We start from the raw sequence: 14,628 nt of genomic DNA on the forward strand, positions 1-14,628 counted from the left end.
GGCCTGAGGCACTGGAATGGAATTTTACCATAGGAGAAAGTACAGTGCGATGATGATACTGCATAATATGCGGACATCTTTCCCCCTCGTTTTAAGGTTTCATTGAAACTACACCTGACATACATTAACCCGTTCAGAGCTAAAGTACGTAGAAACAAAATAATGTCCATGCTATATTTCTACTACTCATCAGTTTGATATCGTCCTTTCTAATATTCAATAGTTGTTCTGTACAGCAGCATCATCCATATAAACTGTCCTTTTGGATTTACTGTTATTTCAAGAAAATGTTATAAACTAACTTACTGTAGATTCTAGCTTTTAAAACCAAGAGACTGTGTGTGTATACGTTTATAATACAGACCTGCAATATTTAATTTGATAATATACATGTGTAGATATACATAAATACACTAGCTGGAGTTAGATACATTTTTATGAACTTGAAAAAGCAAAACAAGTGTCAACATCTAAAAAATGTGGTATGGCTTATTTTACTAATGCCAATTCCCAGCTATACTTGAAAACTCAAACTATTATTTTAGTTAAGATAAATGTAGAAGGTAAAATCATAAGCTCAGCAGTTTCTCTTGACCCAATGTCATTGTCTTCAGTATTTCTAGAGCTACTTTTCTCGGTTGCTGAATTTGGAACCGCATACTAGTATATTACTTTTACCATATCTTTCTATAGCAGAAATAGTAAGTATTCTAGTTTGTGGTTCCACATTCAGCCCTGATCTACAATAAATCCAAAGTGTTCTTGTAAACAGGGCAGAGTTGGGTAAGGAAGTGTCAATTATGAAAGGGGTCATTTCCCTTAATTGTGCTCTTCAGTTCTTCAACAAATGATCCTACTGGAACATCAGTTCCTCTGCAAATCCAGCTTGATATAACTCTGCATTTCTCAGGTTCAATTAGTTTTCGACTGAAAAAATAAGTCGCAAAAGGCAGCAAGACTCCAAAGTGGTTGCAGAGAAGAGAGCACTTTGTAAACTCAAGAAAAAAAAAACTTTTGAAAAGACCACAGAGGCAATTTTGGAATCAACTTTTTTTATTGACTGTACACAAAAACATGTTACACACGAGATGGGTACAGCATCTGAAAAAAAAAGAAGCAAACAATTAGTGATTAGTTCAAAACTTGCATGATTTAAAAAACATTGACATGCATCAACAACCACACCTTCCCCTTTTTAGAAACATGCACGACAGCGTTTTCAACGAACAGTGTTTGTGTCGTTAATTTACACGACAATGCCGTTCTGGGGCTTGAAAACGCACAAGTTTTTGAGAATGATACGGTTATCATCCATCTTTACATAGTGTCATCGCCAACTACTGGCCTGGCAGCAGAATACAGTGTGTTAAAGGGGATCATTTTGACAATATTGTTGCCTGTATGCAAAAAAACATTGCCATTTTTAATACATTGTTGTGTAAACATACCCTTAAAGGGTTAGTTCACCCAAAAATGAAAATTCTGTCATTAATTACTTCCCCTCATGTCGTTCGACACCCGTAAGACCTCGTTCATCTTCAAAACACAAAAGAAGATATTTTAGTTGAAATCTGATGGCTCTGAAAGTCCTCCATTGGCACAATGCACGGTTCACTCTCAAGACCCTTAAAAGGTACTAAAGACGTCGTTACAAAGTCCATCTCACTACAGTGGTTCTACAATAACTTTATGGAGTGACAAGAATAGTTTTTGTGCGCAAAAAAACCCCTAAATAACAACTTATATAGTGATGACGATTTCAAAACAAAGCATCATGAAGCTTCGAAGCGTTATGAATCACTGAGTCGAATCATGATTCGGATCGCGTGTCAAACCGCCAAACTGCTGAAATTTGGCGATCCAAACTGCTGAATCGACTCACTGATTCATAACGCTTCAAAGCTTCATGAGGCCGTGTTTTGAAATCGTCATCACTATATAAGTCGTTATTTAGGGTTTTTTGCGCACAAACTATTCTCGTCACTCCATAAAGTTATTGTAGAACCACTGTAGTGAGATGGACTTTGTAACAACGTCTTTAGTACCTTTTATGGGTCTTGAGAGTGTAGAGTACCATTGAGCCAATGGAGGCCTTTCAGAGCCATCAGATTTACACTAAAATATCTTCATTTGTGTTCCGAAGATGAACGAGGTCTTACGGGTGTCGAACGACATGAGGGTAAGTAATTAATGACAGAATTTTAATTTTTGGGTGAACTAACCCTTTAAAGCACATTATAAAAGGAGAAGCCGCGTTTGTGCCCAAACATCACATCAAGTAAAAAGGTTAAAATCCCTTCTAGGGTGTGCTTGTTACACTAGCAAATAAAGCTGCCACATGTGGGAGAAATACAAAAAGCTTTCTGTGACACTGAGGAAGGCAAGGAGTCGAGGATGCTCTAGTTTCATGGCTCTTGCAATCAGTGATTTTGGAAATGTAAACTTTAAGGTTCTTCCATTCTAGCTATCTAGCCTAAATTCCCAAATCTTATCAATTATACTTCATGAAGATAATTGAATACATCTTTAAAATGACAGCCCTTCACAATAAAGCTGATGAGACTACATACAAACGAACAAACAGGTCACTAGTGATTCAAACTTATGGGGCTTTCACATTGGTAGTTTAGTTTGAAACGAGGTGCGGGTCGCATGAAAAATTGCTAATATGAAAGCTGTCATGTGGAACCGGGTGCACACCAAGGTCTGGTCTGAGTTTGGTTGAGCTCGAACTGTGGCACGATTCATGTGAAAGCAACACAAGACTCGGGTGCAGGCTTGTTCAGGAAGTAAAGTAACCTGCGCATGCGTTTTAGCCGTTGACAATGCATTTAGTTCAATAAAACACTTGTAAGGCATGAGTTTATGTACCTTGGATACGAGCGAGAGTGAGCATGCAGTGTATTCGAGCATAGCGAGTGCAATGAGGGTGGCAAATGAATGGCATTCACGGTCTCCTCAAAAGAGTCCGTCTGCAAGCAGCAGCAGAAAGCCGCCTTAATGCAACATACAGCAAACAAATGTTTACTCTGCTGCGCATAACAGCAGCAAAGTAATAAACAATATATTAAGCCGCATTTGGTTTTCATGTGCCGTGCCCATTTGTGATGAGGCAAGTGCACCAGGGTTCGACAAAGTTGAGTGTGAAACCAGACCAACGTGTGAAAAGCGCAGTGTGAAAGCTCACTTAAAAGGATTAGTTCACTTTAAAATGAAAATTATCCCATGACTTACTCACTCAAGCCTTATGGAAAAATCGTAACTTGTGCGTCGTATGACGTTGAACATTTTGAACTGCAAGAGGTGTTACACTTACTTCGCAAGTTGAATACGAAAGGCAGTCCGTCGGAAGACAGATATTTGACTTTATAAAGTTTTAAATATGGATATTTTTCATGCAAACGCATTGCTTTGCCTTTATAAATCTTTATACAACTATTTACAACCCCCAGAGCCGTGTGGAGTACATTTATGATGGATGGATGCACTTTAAGCTTTAAACTCGCGGGCCCTGTTCACTGCCATTATAGAGCTGGGAAGAGTCACGATATTTATCAAAGCTACACTGTGTAACTTTTTTAGTTTATTCTTAGCTATGTGCTCATTAATGTATATTTACTTCTTTCAAGTAATAAAGTAGTATTCTCGTAAGTTTATAATATGCCATTGAAAATACATACGGGTAAGGGGTTCGAATGCGGGTCGCCATGTTGCCCCCCCATCTTGAAAGTACATTAACCAAAGAGGGACATACCCGTAAATTCAAGCGTCGCCTTTCGCATTTTAACACTCGATGGCACCGTGTCGAATGTGGACGAGGTCGAACTGGAAGCCACGTTAATTAATCTTGGACTAAATCGGCCACCGTAGGAGTTAAAACGAAATCGGAATTGAGAGGAAGATAAACTAAAACTCTCGATGGTCATTTACCTTTTCACCACTAGATGGGGGAAAATATCACAGTGTAGCTTTAAGATAACTTCATCAGAAAGAAGACTCATGTATACCTAGGATGGCTTAAGGTTGAGTAAATCATGGGGTAATTTTCATTTAAAAGTAGAGGTCGACCGATTCATTTGATAGTTTTTCAAGGGGTTGCGTCCATTGAGACAGGTGCGCTGTCATTACACAGTATGAGAGCTCTGAGAAGAGTCTGCTGCCATTATAGGCTATAGCATGAGCGGCCTCTAGAGGCCAAATAAACAGTCACTGATGCCTTTTGTTTACATTCACAGGTGAGGCTGCACTGCAGGGAAAGCACATGCTGCACGGAGAGCGCTGGCACATCAGATGCACGTTTAAAACATGACAGCGAAACACTACAGTACTTGTTGCCAAATCATTATAAAGTAATTTTTGTTGACTAGATACTGCATTAGCAAGTAAAGAACAGCAGTGTGTATGTTTGTCGACGAGGCTGAGGTGACGCTAACATTAGCGCTACCTCAAGCAGGTAAAACATTGTGATAAAACACACGCAAGTCCGACCCAAATGTTGCATATATAAAATTAGTGAAGTGAGAAAGCAAACTGTATCGTCATGCTGCCGAAAGAAAAAAAAGCAGAAACGCATTAGATTTTTATTAGATAATCTCCTTCTAAAAAAGCAGACTGTGTAGATTTATATGAAATGGTAACACTACAATAAGATTCCATTTGTAACTAACTAAGGTTTTATAAATGCTATGGAAGTATTGTTCATTGTTAGTATGTTAATTTCAACATTAAATTGAGTTTGAAATTTTATTTTATCTGGCAACCTTGGTTGATGCACTATGAACTAACATGAATGATCAAGGTAATTAGATAAATCGCCTTCTAAAAAAGCAGTTTGATTATATGAAATCGTAACTAACACTTTACAATAATATTCCATTTGTAACATTAACTAAGGTTAATAAATGTGGTGGAAGTATTGTTCATGGTTAGTAGTTAGTATTTAGTTTGAATTTTTATTTTTATCTGGTAACCTTGTTAATGCACTAAACTAACAAGGTAAAATTGTATTGCTCATATTAATACATACAATATTCAATGTATATTGCATATAGTTCATGTAAGCTAATACATCCTTGTTGCATAGGGACTTGCATAGTGTTACCTATGAAATGTACGCATGTTTCTAGGTTATAGATAAAGAAACAAATTTGACCTGTAATATTTTAATGTTTAAAGGGTAACTAAACCCCTGCTCAGAGCTTAACTCCACCCATTGGCAATTTTCAAAAAATGCTGGAAAAGTGGGCAAAGCCCGGCGGACACAGAGGGGACGAACCGAGGGCGGGGCTGAGCGGAGGGCGTGCACCTGAGACCCGCAGTGACGGATTGATTGACAGCTGTCAGACTCGCGAGTCGCAAAGATGGAGAATGACTGGAGTGACGCCAGCTTTGCAACAGAGCGGTCATTTCTCCTACCTTCACCTGAAGTGGAGGAGGGTGGATTGTCTGTAGACATAAACCCGGAGCCTTATCAATGCGAGCCGCTGCTCAAACTGCGTTAACTCCCGATGCCGACGATGCTAGTGAAGCAGCCGCGCAAGAGAACCGACCTAATCTATCTGCGTCCGTGGCAACCACTTGCGTGTCAGGGTTTGAAAGCGCGTCTCATGTATGAAAATTATCTGTACACATGACGGGCGGCAATAATATCGCAAGAAAAGCCTGACGTGTACTGACAACTTCATTATTTAACCGTATTTTCTTCAATACAATGTTAAAGCATGTGTCAAGTCAGTTTCATTCATAATGTTTCTACTTCATGTAATATGACAGTTCAAACTGGAGTAAAGCCGTTCTCCTCATGTGATTGGGGGAAACATTTCTGAGGGCGTGGTGAGCTCGCGCTAGGGGCGCGGATAGTGAGCCGTTGGAGGTACCATCCTACGTCACGATGTACCACAACGTCCAATAGGAAAATTCAACTGCAGTAGCCACCGTTCAACCTTAAGAGGGCAGCACTTTGGCGGTTTTACACCATATTTTATAGAATTAAAACACTTTATACTCAAATGTCAAAACATTTACTCGAATCAATGAACAGCATTAATAAAGCCCCAGTATTACAGATCATTAACTAAAAAAAGTTGGTTTAGGGTTTAGTTACCCTTTAAATTATTTTCGGAATAATTTGTTCTGTTAGAATTTCTCATTTTAATATTCATATATGTTTTTAATTTAGCAAATTTTCATGGATTAGTACGTTTTTCTAGTAATAAAGTTTTTTATCCAGTATCCAATAAAAAAAAAAACCATCGGTCGATTAATCGGTTATCGGCAAGTGCAGTCCAACCTAGATATCGTAAAATCCACTATCGATCGACCTCTATTTAAAAGTGAACGAATCCTTTAAAGATTGCATTAAGGGCAAACCCTACAAGACCTTTGGCAGGTAATGTTAATAAACCAGCAATGTCTTGAACCCACTTTTTAGCACTATATAGAGGGCAAATTAAAATAGTCTAGGACAGGCATTGATACTTAAAGCTTGAGAGAAACTTTAAGACCCTTACCACACGGATCCTGTGCCCCATCGCCTTTGCAGGAAGATTGCTCATGAACTTGGCACGAACCATTCCACTGTTTCCATGAGCCCGTGTGACTTTACCCCAGATGACGCGTGTCTTGTTGGGTTTACCGCCAGGTGTTGCAGTGGTCCTTTAGACAACACACAGAACTCACATTTAACAAATTGCTGACTATGGACAAAAACCAAAATAACACCAATAGAAATTATGAAACATGTCTCTGCATTGGAGGGTCAACATGTTTCATGACCATCTTCAGTCTTTGTATTTAAAGTGAACAAGAAAAGCAGTTCACAAACCGTTTTACTTCCTTAATCGTAAATTTCCATGTGAGAAACTAAATTTAATGAGCCAAATATCAATGATGATCAAAACATGACCAGATTAAATTTAATTCAATAAATATTAAATCATAAACCATTACGAATGTATATGTGTATTACATCATAGCCTGTTAACTGTCAGTGGTACACTTGCTTTATAGTACATTTAAATGTATAACTTCAACCTCAGGTCTGTATTCAAAAGCATTTACTATTTACAACTATCCAAGTTCAAATATATGCTCAAAAAGGGGGTGACAGTTAACAGGTTAATAGAATGCATCAAATAAACATCAAATTTTAAAAGGGATAGTTCACCCAAAAAATGAAAACATGTCATTTTCTCACCCTTATGTTGTTCCAAACCCATACAAGTTCTCTTCTGTTGAACAATACATTTTGAAGAATGCTGTAACCAGATAGTTGATGGCACCTATAGTATTTTTTTTCCTACTGTGGAAGTCAATGGCTACCATCAACTGTCTGGTTACCAGCATTCTTCAAAATATCATGTGCGTTCAGCAGAAGAAAAACACATATTTGGAACAGCTTGAGGGTAAGTAAATGACAACTAAACTAATTCAAAATAAGAACAGAAATGTGTTCCAAGTAAACAGAAATAAATGCCGACTTTCCAATAAAAGTGAATATTCTTTTCATGATGAGCATGGTCAAACAAACATATTATAGACTGAAGCATGGAGTCAAACTTTTCCTCACACATGCCACTCATCCCATAAAGACTTAAAGCATCGGGACAGGACGTGGACAGAAATCATGTCCATGGATGAGATTAATATTACTGTAGTAGTATGAAGCAGAGCCGGGCCGAGTGCTGTGGGAGCGCAACGTGGCCGCAGGAGAGACGGGTCGACAGGAGCTGAACTTTTATTATACCACAGTCTCCGCTTCTTCCACTCATGCACTGTTTAGTCATATTAGATACATTTGTGTGTTGAAAATTATGTTATAGCCTTCGCTCTGCGGCTACTATGAGACACTTTGCAGATTGCAGTAAGCTATATCAATGTCACTAAAGTAGTGTTTTTGTTTGTGAGGGAAAGATAACCTTGTTCAGCTCCCCAAAGAACCCAAAGTTAAGGGAACAGTGGATGCAGTTTGTTTTTCCAAGTATGTTCCTGGCATTTTTGGTGATGGATGTTTTATAACCAAGGCCCGTTGGATTTGCAGATCATTGCAGGTGGTGAGTGAAACTGCATCAAGTGTCTGTTATGTTGGCAATCGGCGTGTAAGTGCATATAATGTAATCAACACAAATGTATAGTGAATCAAAAGTTATCCATAATGGGATGTGGTACCGTAACGGTTTTAAAAAGTGGGGTTTTAAAGTCATGAGAGGTCATGTTTAACGTTAAGTCTCCTAACTATAGCAGAATACAATATTGTCATCCCTGAGATTCATCACAGATTTGCAGTCCAGTGGTAGAGCTTTTGACCGGCGTGTCCGAAGTTTGATTCTGGGTTAGAATCCACCATCGTATAGTTTCTCTTCTCATTAAAACCGAAGGTGTTCTTCAGTGATTCTGTATCAAGAGCAGTAGGGCTGTCAACGAATATTCTAAATTCGAATATTCGAATAGTTTTTAAAAAACGAATTTCGAAGGTGAAAATGAATATTCGAATAATTAAAAAAATGTGGGGAAAAAAACGCCCGCAGTAGTAGAGGCGTGTCTGTCTGCTTTGCGAGTGGGCGCTAGCGCGCCTGAAGCCTTGTGTACTTTGGCCCGTCTCCAGAGCGCGAGCCTCCGCTGACTGCGCGCGCTCCTCCCCAAACGGACGAGGTGTTTATACTTGACGCGCTCGCCGTTGTGCTTTTCTTTGAAACGACAGATGGCGACTCGGAGTAATTGTTCTATAAACTATCAGGAAAAGCGTCGAGAAGTGGGCTAATGTGTACACAGGTGACGATATTTATTTTAGTACACTTCACCGAAAACCACACTACAAAAGAATCATGTAAAACAGATCAAAATAAACCTTGATATTACTTGTGACATGAGAACAAAATGTATGTAGAAATGTAACGTGAACTTATACAACTCAATTTATGATATCTAAATGTTTCCTAATTTCACTAAACACTTTCGTGAGTGTTCACTTAGTTTTGTGAACTTTTCTTTATTAAACGGGCTTTATGCTTTTGTAGGCTCGTTTTGTAAATATAAGCAACTAATTTGTATGTGCAAACTGGACCAGCCTTACTTTGCATCGCCCGCCACAAGCTCTCTGTCTGCAACACGACAAGAGGCCATAACGCAGAAATTAATTCATTCATTTGTAAGGACATGAGAGCGATCAGTGTCGTGGATGGGGCAGGCTGGAGTTCTGTCAAGCAATGGAATCGAGGTACTGACTGAATAGATATTGCATGAATGAAGGATAAATGCACTGCTTCCACTGGTTTGATTATTTACCGTTTCATGTCAAGGAAAAGTTCCATGTTTACCACAGCACAGCTCGCTCTGAGCGTTCAATAATATGCTGTAAAACTTATATTAATATTTGTTTCAATCACTGAATGAAGCCTGCTATATTTGGGACAAGAGTCGCGACCTTAAATTGCTTGCACAAAACTCTTGATCAGACTCAAAATGTATTTGTTCATTTAAACCGTTGTGCGCAGAGAGGGTGAGGGCGAGAGAGAGTGAGGTCTGCGCCTGCGGTCTTTAGCCATTAGTGATTTACTTGTTTTTGTGTAGGTAATACGTTGTCAAATATGTTTAAACTTAAATAGACCACCTATATAAGTAGTTATGTGTCTTTGTATTCATTTGTCCTGTTATTGACGTAATGCGCATCATTGATAAAATGCGCAACCAGATGTTCGAATAGTTCGAATATTCGTGCTTTTTTTAGAAGGAATATTCGAACGTCATTTTTGAGCAATTTTGACAGCCCTAAAGAGCAGGGACACATTTGTGTACATTTTATTTTATGATTTAACCGGAACGAATAGAGTCTATGATGCGATGACGTGTGTGTGTGTGTGTGTCTCTTTAGCTCCAGACATGGCACGCCTCCCAGAGCTCAGCTTTTTTCGGAAAGAGTCGGTACAGCTTATGTCTTTTATAAATCTAAAGACTTTGAGATATGAAGGATGCAAAACTACTCAAGATTAACAGGAGATTGGCAGAAACTGTGTTACACGCCCTTTAAAGGGATAGTTCACCCAAAAATGAAAATTAACCCATGATTTACACACCCTCAAGTCATCATAGGTGTATATCAGACAAATAAAATCTGAGTTATATTAAAAATGTTCTGGCTAATCCAAGCATTATAATAGCAGTACTAGTTGCTCTGTTTTTTAAGTCCATAAAAAATGCATCTGTCTGTCACATATACTGCTCCACGCGGCTCCAGGGTGTTAATAAAGGCCTTCTGAAGCGAATCGATGCGTTTGTTTAAAAATGCATTTCATTTTTTTCTATAGCTCTGCATCAGCCGTCCCCACGCCATCACTTCCAGCGAATAAGGTAAAAAAACATGCAAAATACGGGTGCGATCATAGATATATACATAGATTCCTCATTAGTGCCTGCGCAGATCGGTCGAATGAGGCATCTACACATCACAGAAACCAAACGTTTTGTGTCTTAAGACATCAATGTGTCGCCACGAGCCGCATGGTTTAATAAGGATTTGTAGGTCTATGCGTTTTTACTCTCATACTCTAAAATATCCCCATTGACATGCATTATACGACTATCACACTGCAACCGTTGGAGTAAAAAATCTTAATTTGTGTTCTACTGAAGAAACAAATACACCTACATCTTAGATGCCCTCAGGGTAAGCAGATAAACATAATTTCGTTTTTGGGTGAACTATCCCTTTAATAAATGCTGAATGGCTTGTGTTGTTAAATGGCATGCAAATAAATTAATTGTGTCTATAAAGGTCTCCAAACAGGTGTTCCTTTGTCTGATAAAACGCATATATTAAAGCTTCTTAGGTGTTTCCATGATTTCCACAAAATAAATCAATGGTAACACAGGTACATCATTGAAAGACGATACACAGACATGGTCCGTGTCCTGGTAAAAATTGCTTATTTCTCCAGATTTAAACATTCTAGGAAGAATTTGAGTGCAAGTACACATGCCAAAAGAAATATATACATTTTTTCGAGCGGTTTTTGGATATTTTAATCCAAAAATCTTACATTGTGTGCCATCACTTACTTTTTTGCCTTGTAGACGTAGGCACAGCGTTTGCCCAGGTAAAAGTCGACCTCTGCGCGGTTGTAGACTCCCTCTAACTTGAGCAGAGCAGTGTGTTCACGCTGATTCCTCAGGCCACGCTTGTAGCCAGCAAAGATAGCCTTGCTCCATAGCCTAAAAGAGGGTTACATCTATGAGCATGTGCCAAGCATGGATATCACACTGAACCATGCGTCAGGTTTACAATGCTGACAGCGTTCATGTCTTACCTTCCGGGCATGATGATACTTTGACCAGGCTAACCAACCTAAAATGAGAAAAATACATAAACATTTGGTCAAACAGTCAATTAATATGCAGCCCCTCGCAGGTCAAGGACTTCATAAATGTATATTGACTATATCCACAGCAGCATCATGTTTATCTTCCTCAATGCTATGTGGCTAAGTTCTTATACAAAGTTAAACGTAGTTTATAGATATTACTACGTCTTCGAAACTAGCTAACCAACATTGTAAACACCATAAATTATCAACAAAAAGCTATGTTTTGACATAAGGTTTGACAGTAATGAGCAGAAATGAGCTCCGGACCAGTTTAGCCTGAGCCGACTGGCTCCAGCAATCCGTTCAAAATCCAAAACATCTTATGTCGTACATGGCACAACTCGGCGGAATATGGACTTCATTGGTATTTTTATCAATAATGGTCGAAATTGTGGTTTACTTTACACCACACAAGGCTAAAATCTCACATTTTAAAAGTCGAGCTCTAAAACGCTCACCTGATTCAATCTCAAAAATGGAGGAAAAGGCCGCTCGCAAGGAACGCTGGGAAAATGTTGGCAACGGTGTCTGAAGATCTGCCTGACTGAAATTAAAGCGTTTTAAATGCGATTTGTTCCCCCCGCTTTCACATTATACCACTTTTCCAGTTTCTTCTTAATCATCAACAACATTGTAGTAGTCGCAATAATAATAATATTAAATCATTAAAATGTGTTCAAGTAATTTTTAATAATTCTTTTTTTTAACAATTGTATTTTTTGACATAGAGATCATCTTTTCCCAAATAAATTCTATTTATTTATACATTTATTTATACACCTTAAAAAGCAATGTTAACAAAGCGCAAAAAGACGTACACATAAACATTCACATATCGTAAAGGAGACTACAAATACATTAACATATTTATAACAACAATTAACCTATTTATAGCGATGATTTCGATCTGCAGCCAGTTCTATTCTCTTAGTGATATCAGTACTTACTTCTTTATAACACTAAATAAACATTCAATTAGGCTGCCAAATATTGTGAACATGTAAATGGAGGTAGGATATTTCATAAATTAACAATTGCTGCTTGTAATAAAGTCCCAAATGAAAAAATACTATAGTACATTATTGTAAAATTACTCTAGTAAATACTATAGTGTTTTTGAACCTTACTATAGTAAATATACTACAGTAAATTAACAAAGTGTAGTAAATATACTACAATATACTACAATTTACTGTAGTATCTTTACTATAGTATGGTTCAAAAACACTAAAGTATTTACTAGAGTAATTTTACTGTAATTTTACTATAATATACTATACTATAATATAGTATAGTATTTTTTCATGTGGGGTAGGTGTTCGTATAATGTATCCAGACCATTTTCCTTGCACAAACAAGGCCAGGAGAAAATGTTGAGAAAATGTTGAACTAGAAGCTAGGGCTAGTTCAGAGGAAACTTGTATTTGATGCAATTGAGCGATCCATTTTATGTAATTATAATGGTTGCTACTCATCAGGTTGCTTGGCAGATTTCATTTTCAATAAGGTAAAAAAGAGAAAACATTACTACTACCATTTAAAATAGCCTATTTAATTGCAACATGGTTGGGTAAACCAATTTTTTCATTGACTCAACATACTTTCAGAATGAGGTATATTAGTCTGTTGCCACAATTGATCAAATTCAATTCACAGACATTTAATTGAGCCATATGAAAATTTAGATGCAACACATTTAGATGCAACACGTAAGTGTGGGTATCAGGTCAGAGTAATGGGCATGCTAAAAGGTCTTTACAGTTACGCTTTGGGGTTAGAGGTTAGGCTGCGTCCGAAATTGCATACTCTCTAGGCACTTCACGGCCGCTAATAAGTATGTTATATAGTATGAGTGTGTGTAGTATGAATGTAATCCGGACGTTATTCCTCATGTTGGCATTATCATGTGACCTACCAGTGTCAGTTGGCTTACTTCACCGCCATTCATAAATCCTCTCCCGTGGCCTCATGGGATAGTAAAGTGTCCATCATATGCACACTTCAGAATTTCACTGGAAGTAGTACATCTGGCTATTTTTTTTTTTTTTTGCCTTCTCTTTTACTGTGAATCCAGGCATACTTCTTGTATCACATATTGTTTTTCAGGGAAGGATGTGATTTTGCATGCAGCCTTAGTTTCTATTGTAGCGTTGTGTACCTTTCGGCATGGCCATTACTCTGACCTGCAGCTATTACTGTCTCACAATCAGAGCCATTTCTGACCATTTTGGCACCCTATGTGATCCCCATTTGGCGGCCCTCTGCCTCCCAGCTAACAAGAAACATTCCCATAACTTTCACAAACTTTGTTTAAAGGTCATGCAAATATTAAAACAAAACATTCATAAAACAATAAAAAATGTGGATGTTTTGAATGTTCAGAAACACGTTTTCATAACATTTCTTTAAATGATAGAATGGAATGTTCACATAGACCAAGAAAAAACTTTCTTAATACATTTTTTTTTTAAACTGACATTTTGCATATTTAAAAAAAAAAAAAAAAAAAACATTCAGAAATAACATTTTCATAACTTCAAAACATTCTAAGAACATATGTTTAGCTGGGATGAAGTCAGCGTATTTCTCCTGCTTTCTGGTATATTTTATATAGTCTACAACTTGCATTCATTGTTTGTTCTTGTGCACTTCTTGTGACTTCATGTTCTCTTCAATTAATGTTTAAAAAATGTTAGATGAACATCCAACTAAACCATTCAACAAAAAACAATATATAAATAACGTTTTGAGAACTTTTGAGACCAGGGGTCTGTACCATGATGGTAGTTTAACAAACTCAGGGTTACAGGATCAGTTTCGAGTTGACAATACCAAACCAATCTATTCAGGCTTTGTTGGTTCCATGATGCTGATCATCTGCTTTCTCTGTCAACTCAGGCTTTGGTCCTGAGTTTAGGATTTTAGCTTTGACATCAGCAGTGAACAGCCAATCACACGCTGTGGATCAAGGAAACTGAGATCTCGCGAGAGAAGCAGCAAAATTAATTTCTCTCTCCTGCAGAATATTACATGATTGAAAATATTAAGAATTTAAACAAATTTACACAGGAGCTGTCTATGAAAGTGGACAACTTTAAGAAAAATCTTACTTTGGAACATTAGAACTGAACATTTCAACTCACATGTAGTCATTTGTATAGCTTTATTTATTGATTTTAAAGCTTATTTGTATGACCTTTATAAAGGCTATTTATATTAATTTTAACTAAGTGCCTTAATGATTGATTAACTAAAATGATACATGTGTAAT

The 14,628-nt window shown here is 37.6% G+C and overlaps 1 protein-coding gene across 1 annotated transcript; it reads right to left on the reverse strand.

Annotated features, from left to right (window-relative positions):
• Positions 1-1,035: 1,035 nt before the first annotated feature.
• On the reverse strand, positions 1,036-11,891 carry rpl35a (ribosomal protein L35a). Its single transcript, XM_079825700.1, has 5 exons — positions 11,816-11,891; positions 11,301-11,338; positions 11,053-11,205; positions 6,510-6,654; positions 1,036-1,101 (listed from the first exon to the last, which is right to left on the reverse strand). The coding sequence occupies exons 2-5, from the start codon at positions 11,309-11,311 to the stop codon at positions 1,078-1,080; spliced, it is 333 nt and encodes a 110-aa protein (XP_079681826.1). The 5' UTR covers positions 11,312-11,338; positions 11,816-11,891; the 3' UTR covers positions 1,036-1,077.
• Positions 11,892-14,628: the final 2,737 nt, after the last annotated feature.

Source organism: Gobio gobio (assembly GCF_949357685.1).
Source record: "Gobio gobio genome assembly, chromosome: 9".
NCBI lineage: Eukaryota > Metazoa > Chordata > Actinopteri > Cypriniformes > Gobionidae > Gobio > Gobio gobio.

Excerpts from the sequence above, each read along its gene's own strand:
- rpl35a (XM_079825700.1), bottom strand. Across the intron at positions 6,655-11,052 it reads TACGTCTACAAGGCAAAAAA|GACCACTGCAACACCTGGCG; the intron begins GTAAGTGATGGC and ends TGTTGTCTAAAG. Across the intron at positions 1,102-6,509 it reads TGGGGCACAGGATCCGTGTG|ATGCTGTACCCATCTCGTGT; the intron begins GTAAGGGTCTTA and ends TTTTTTTTTCAG.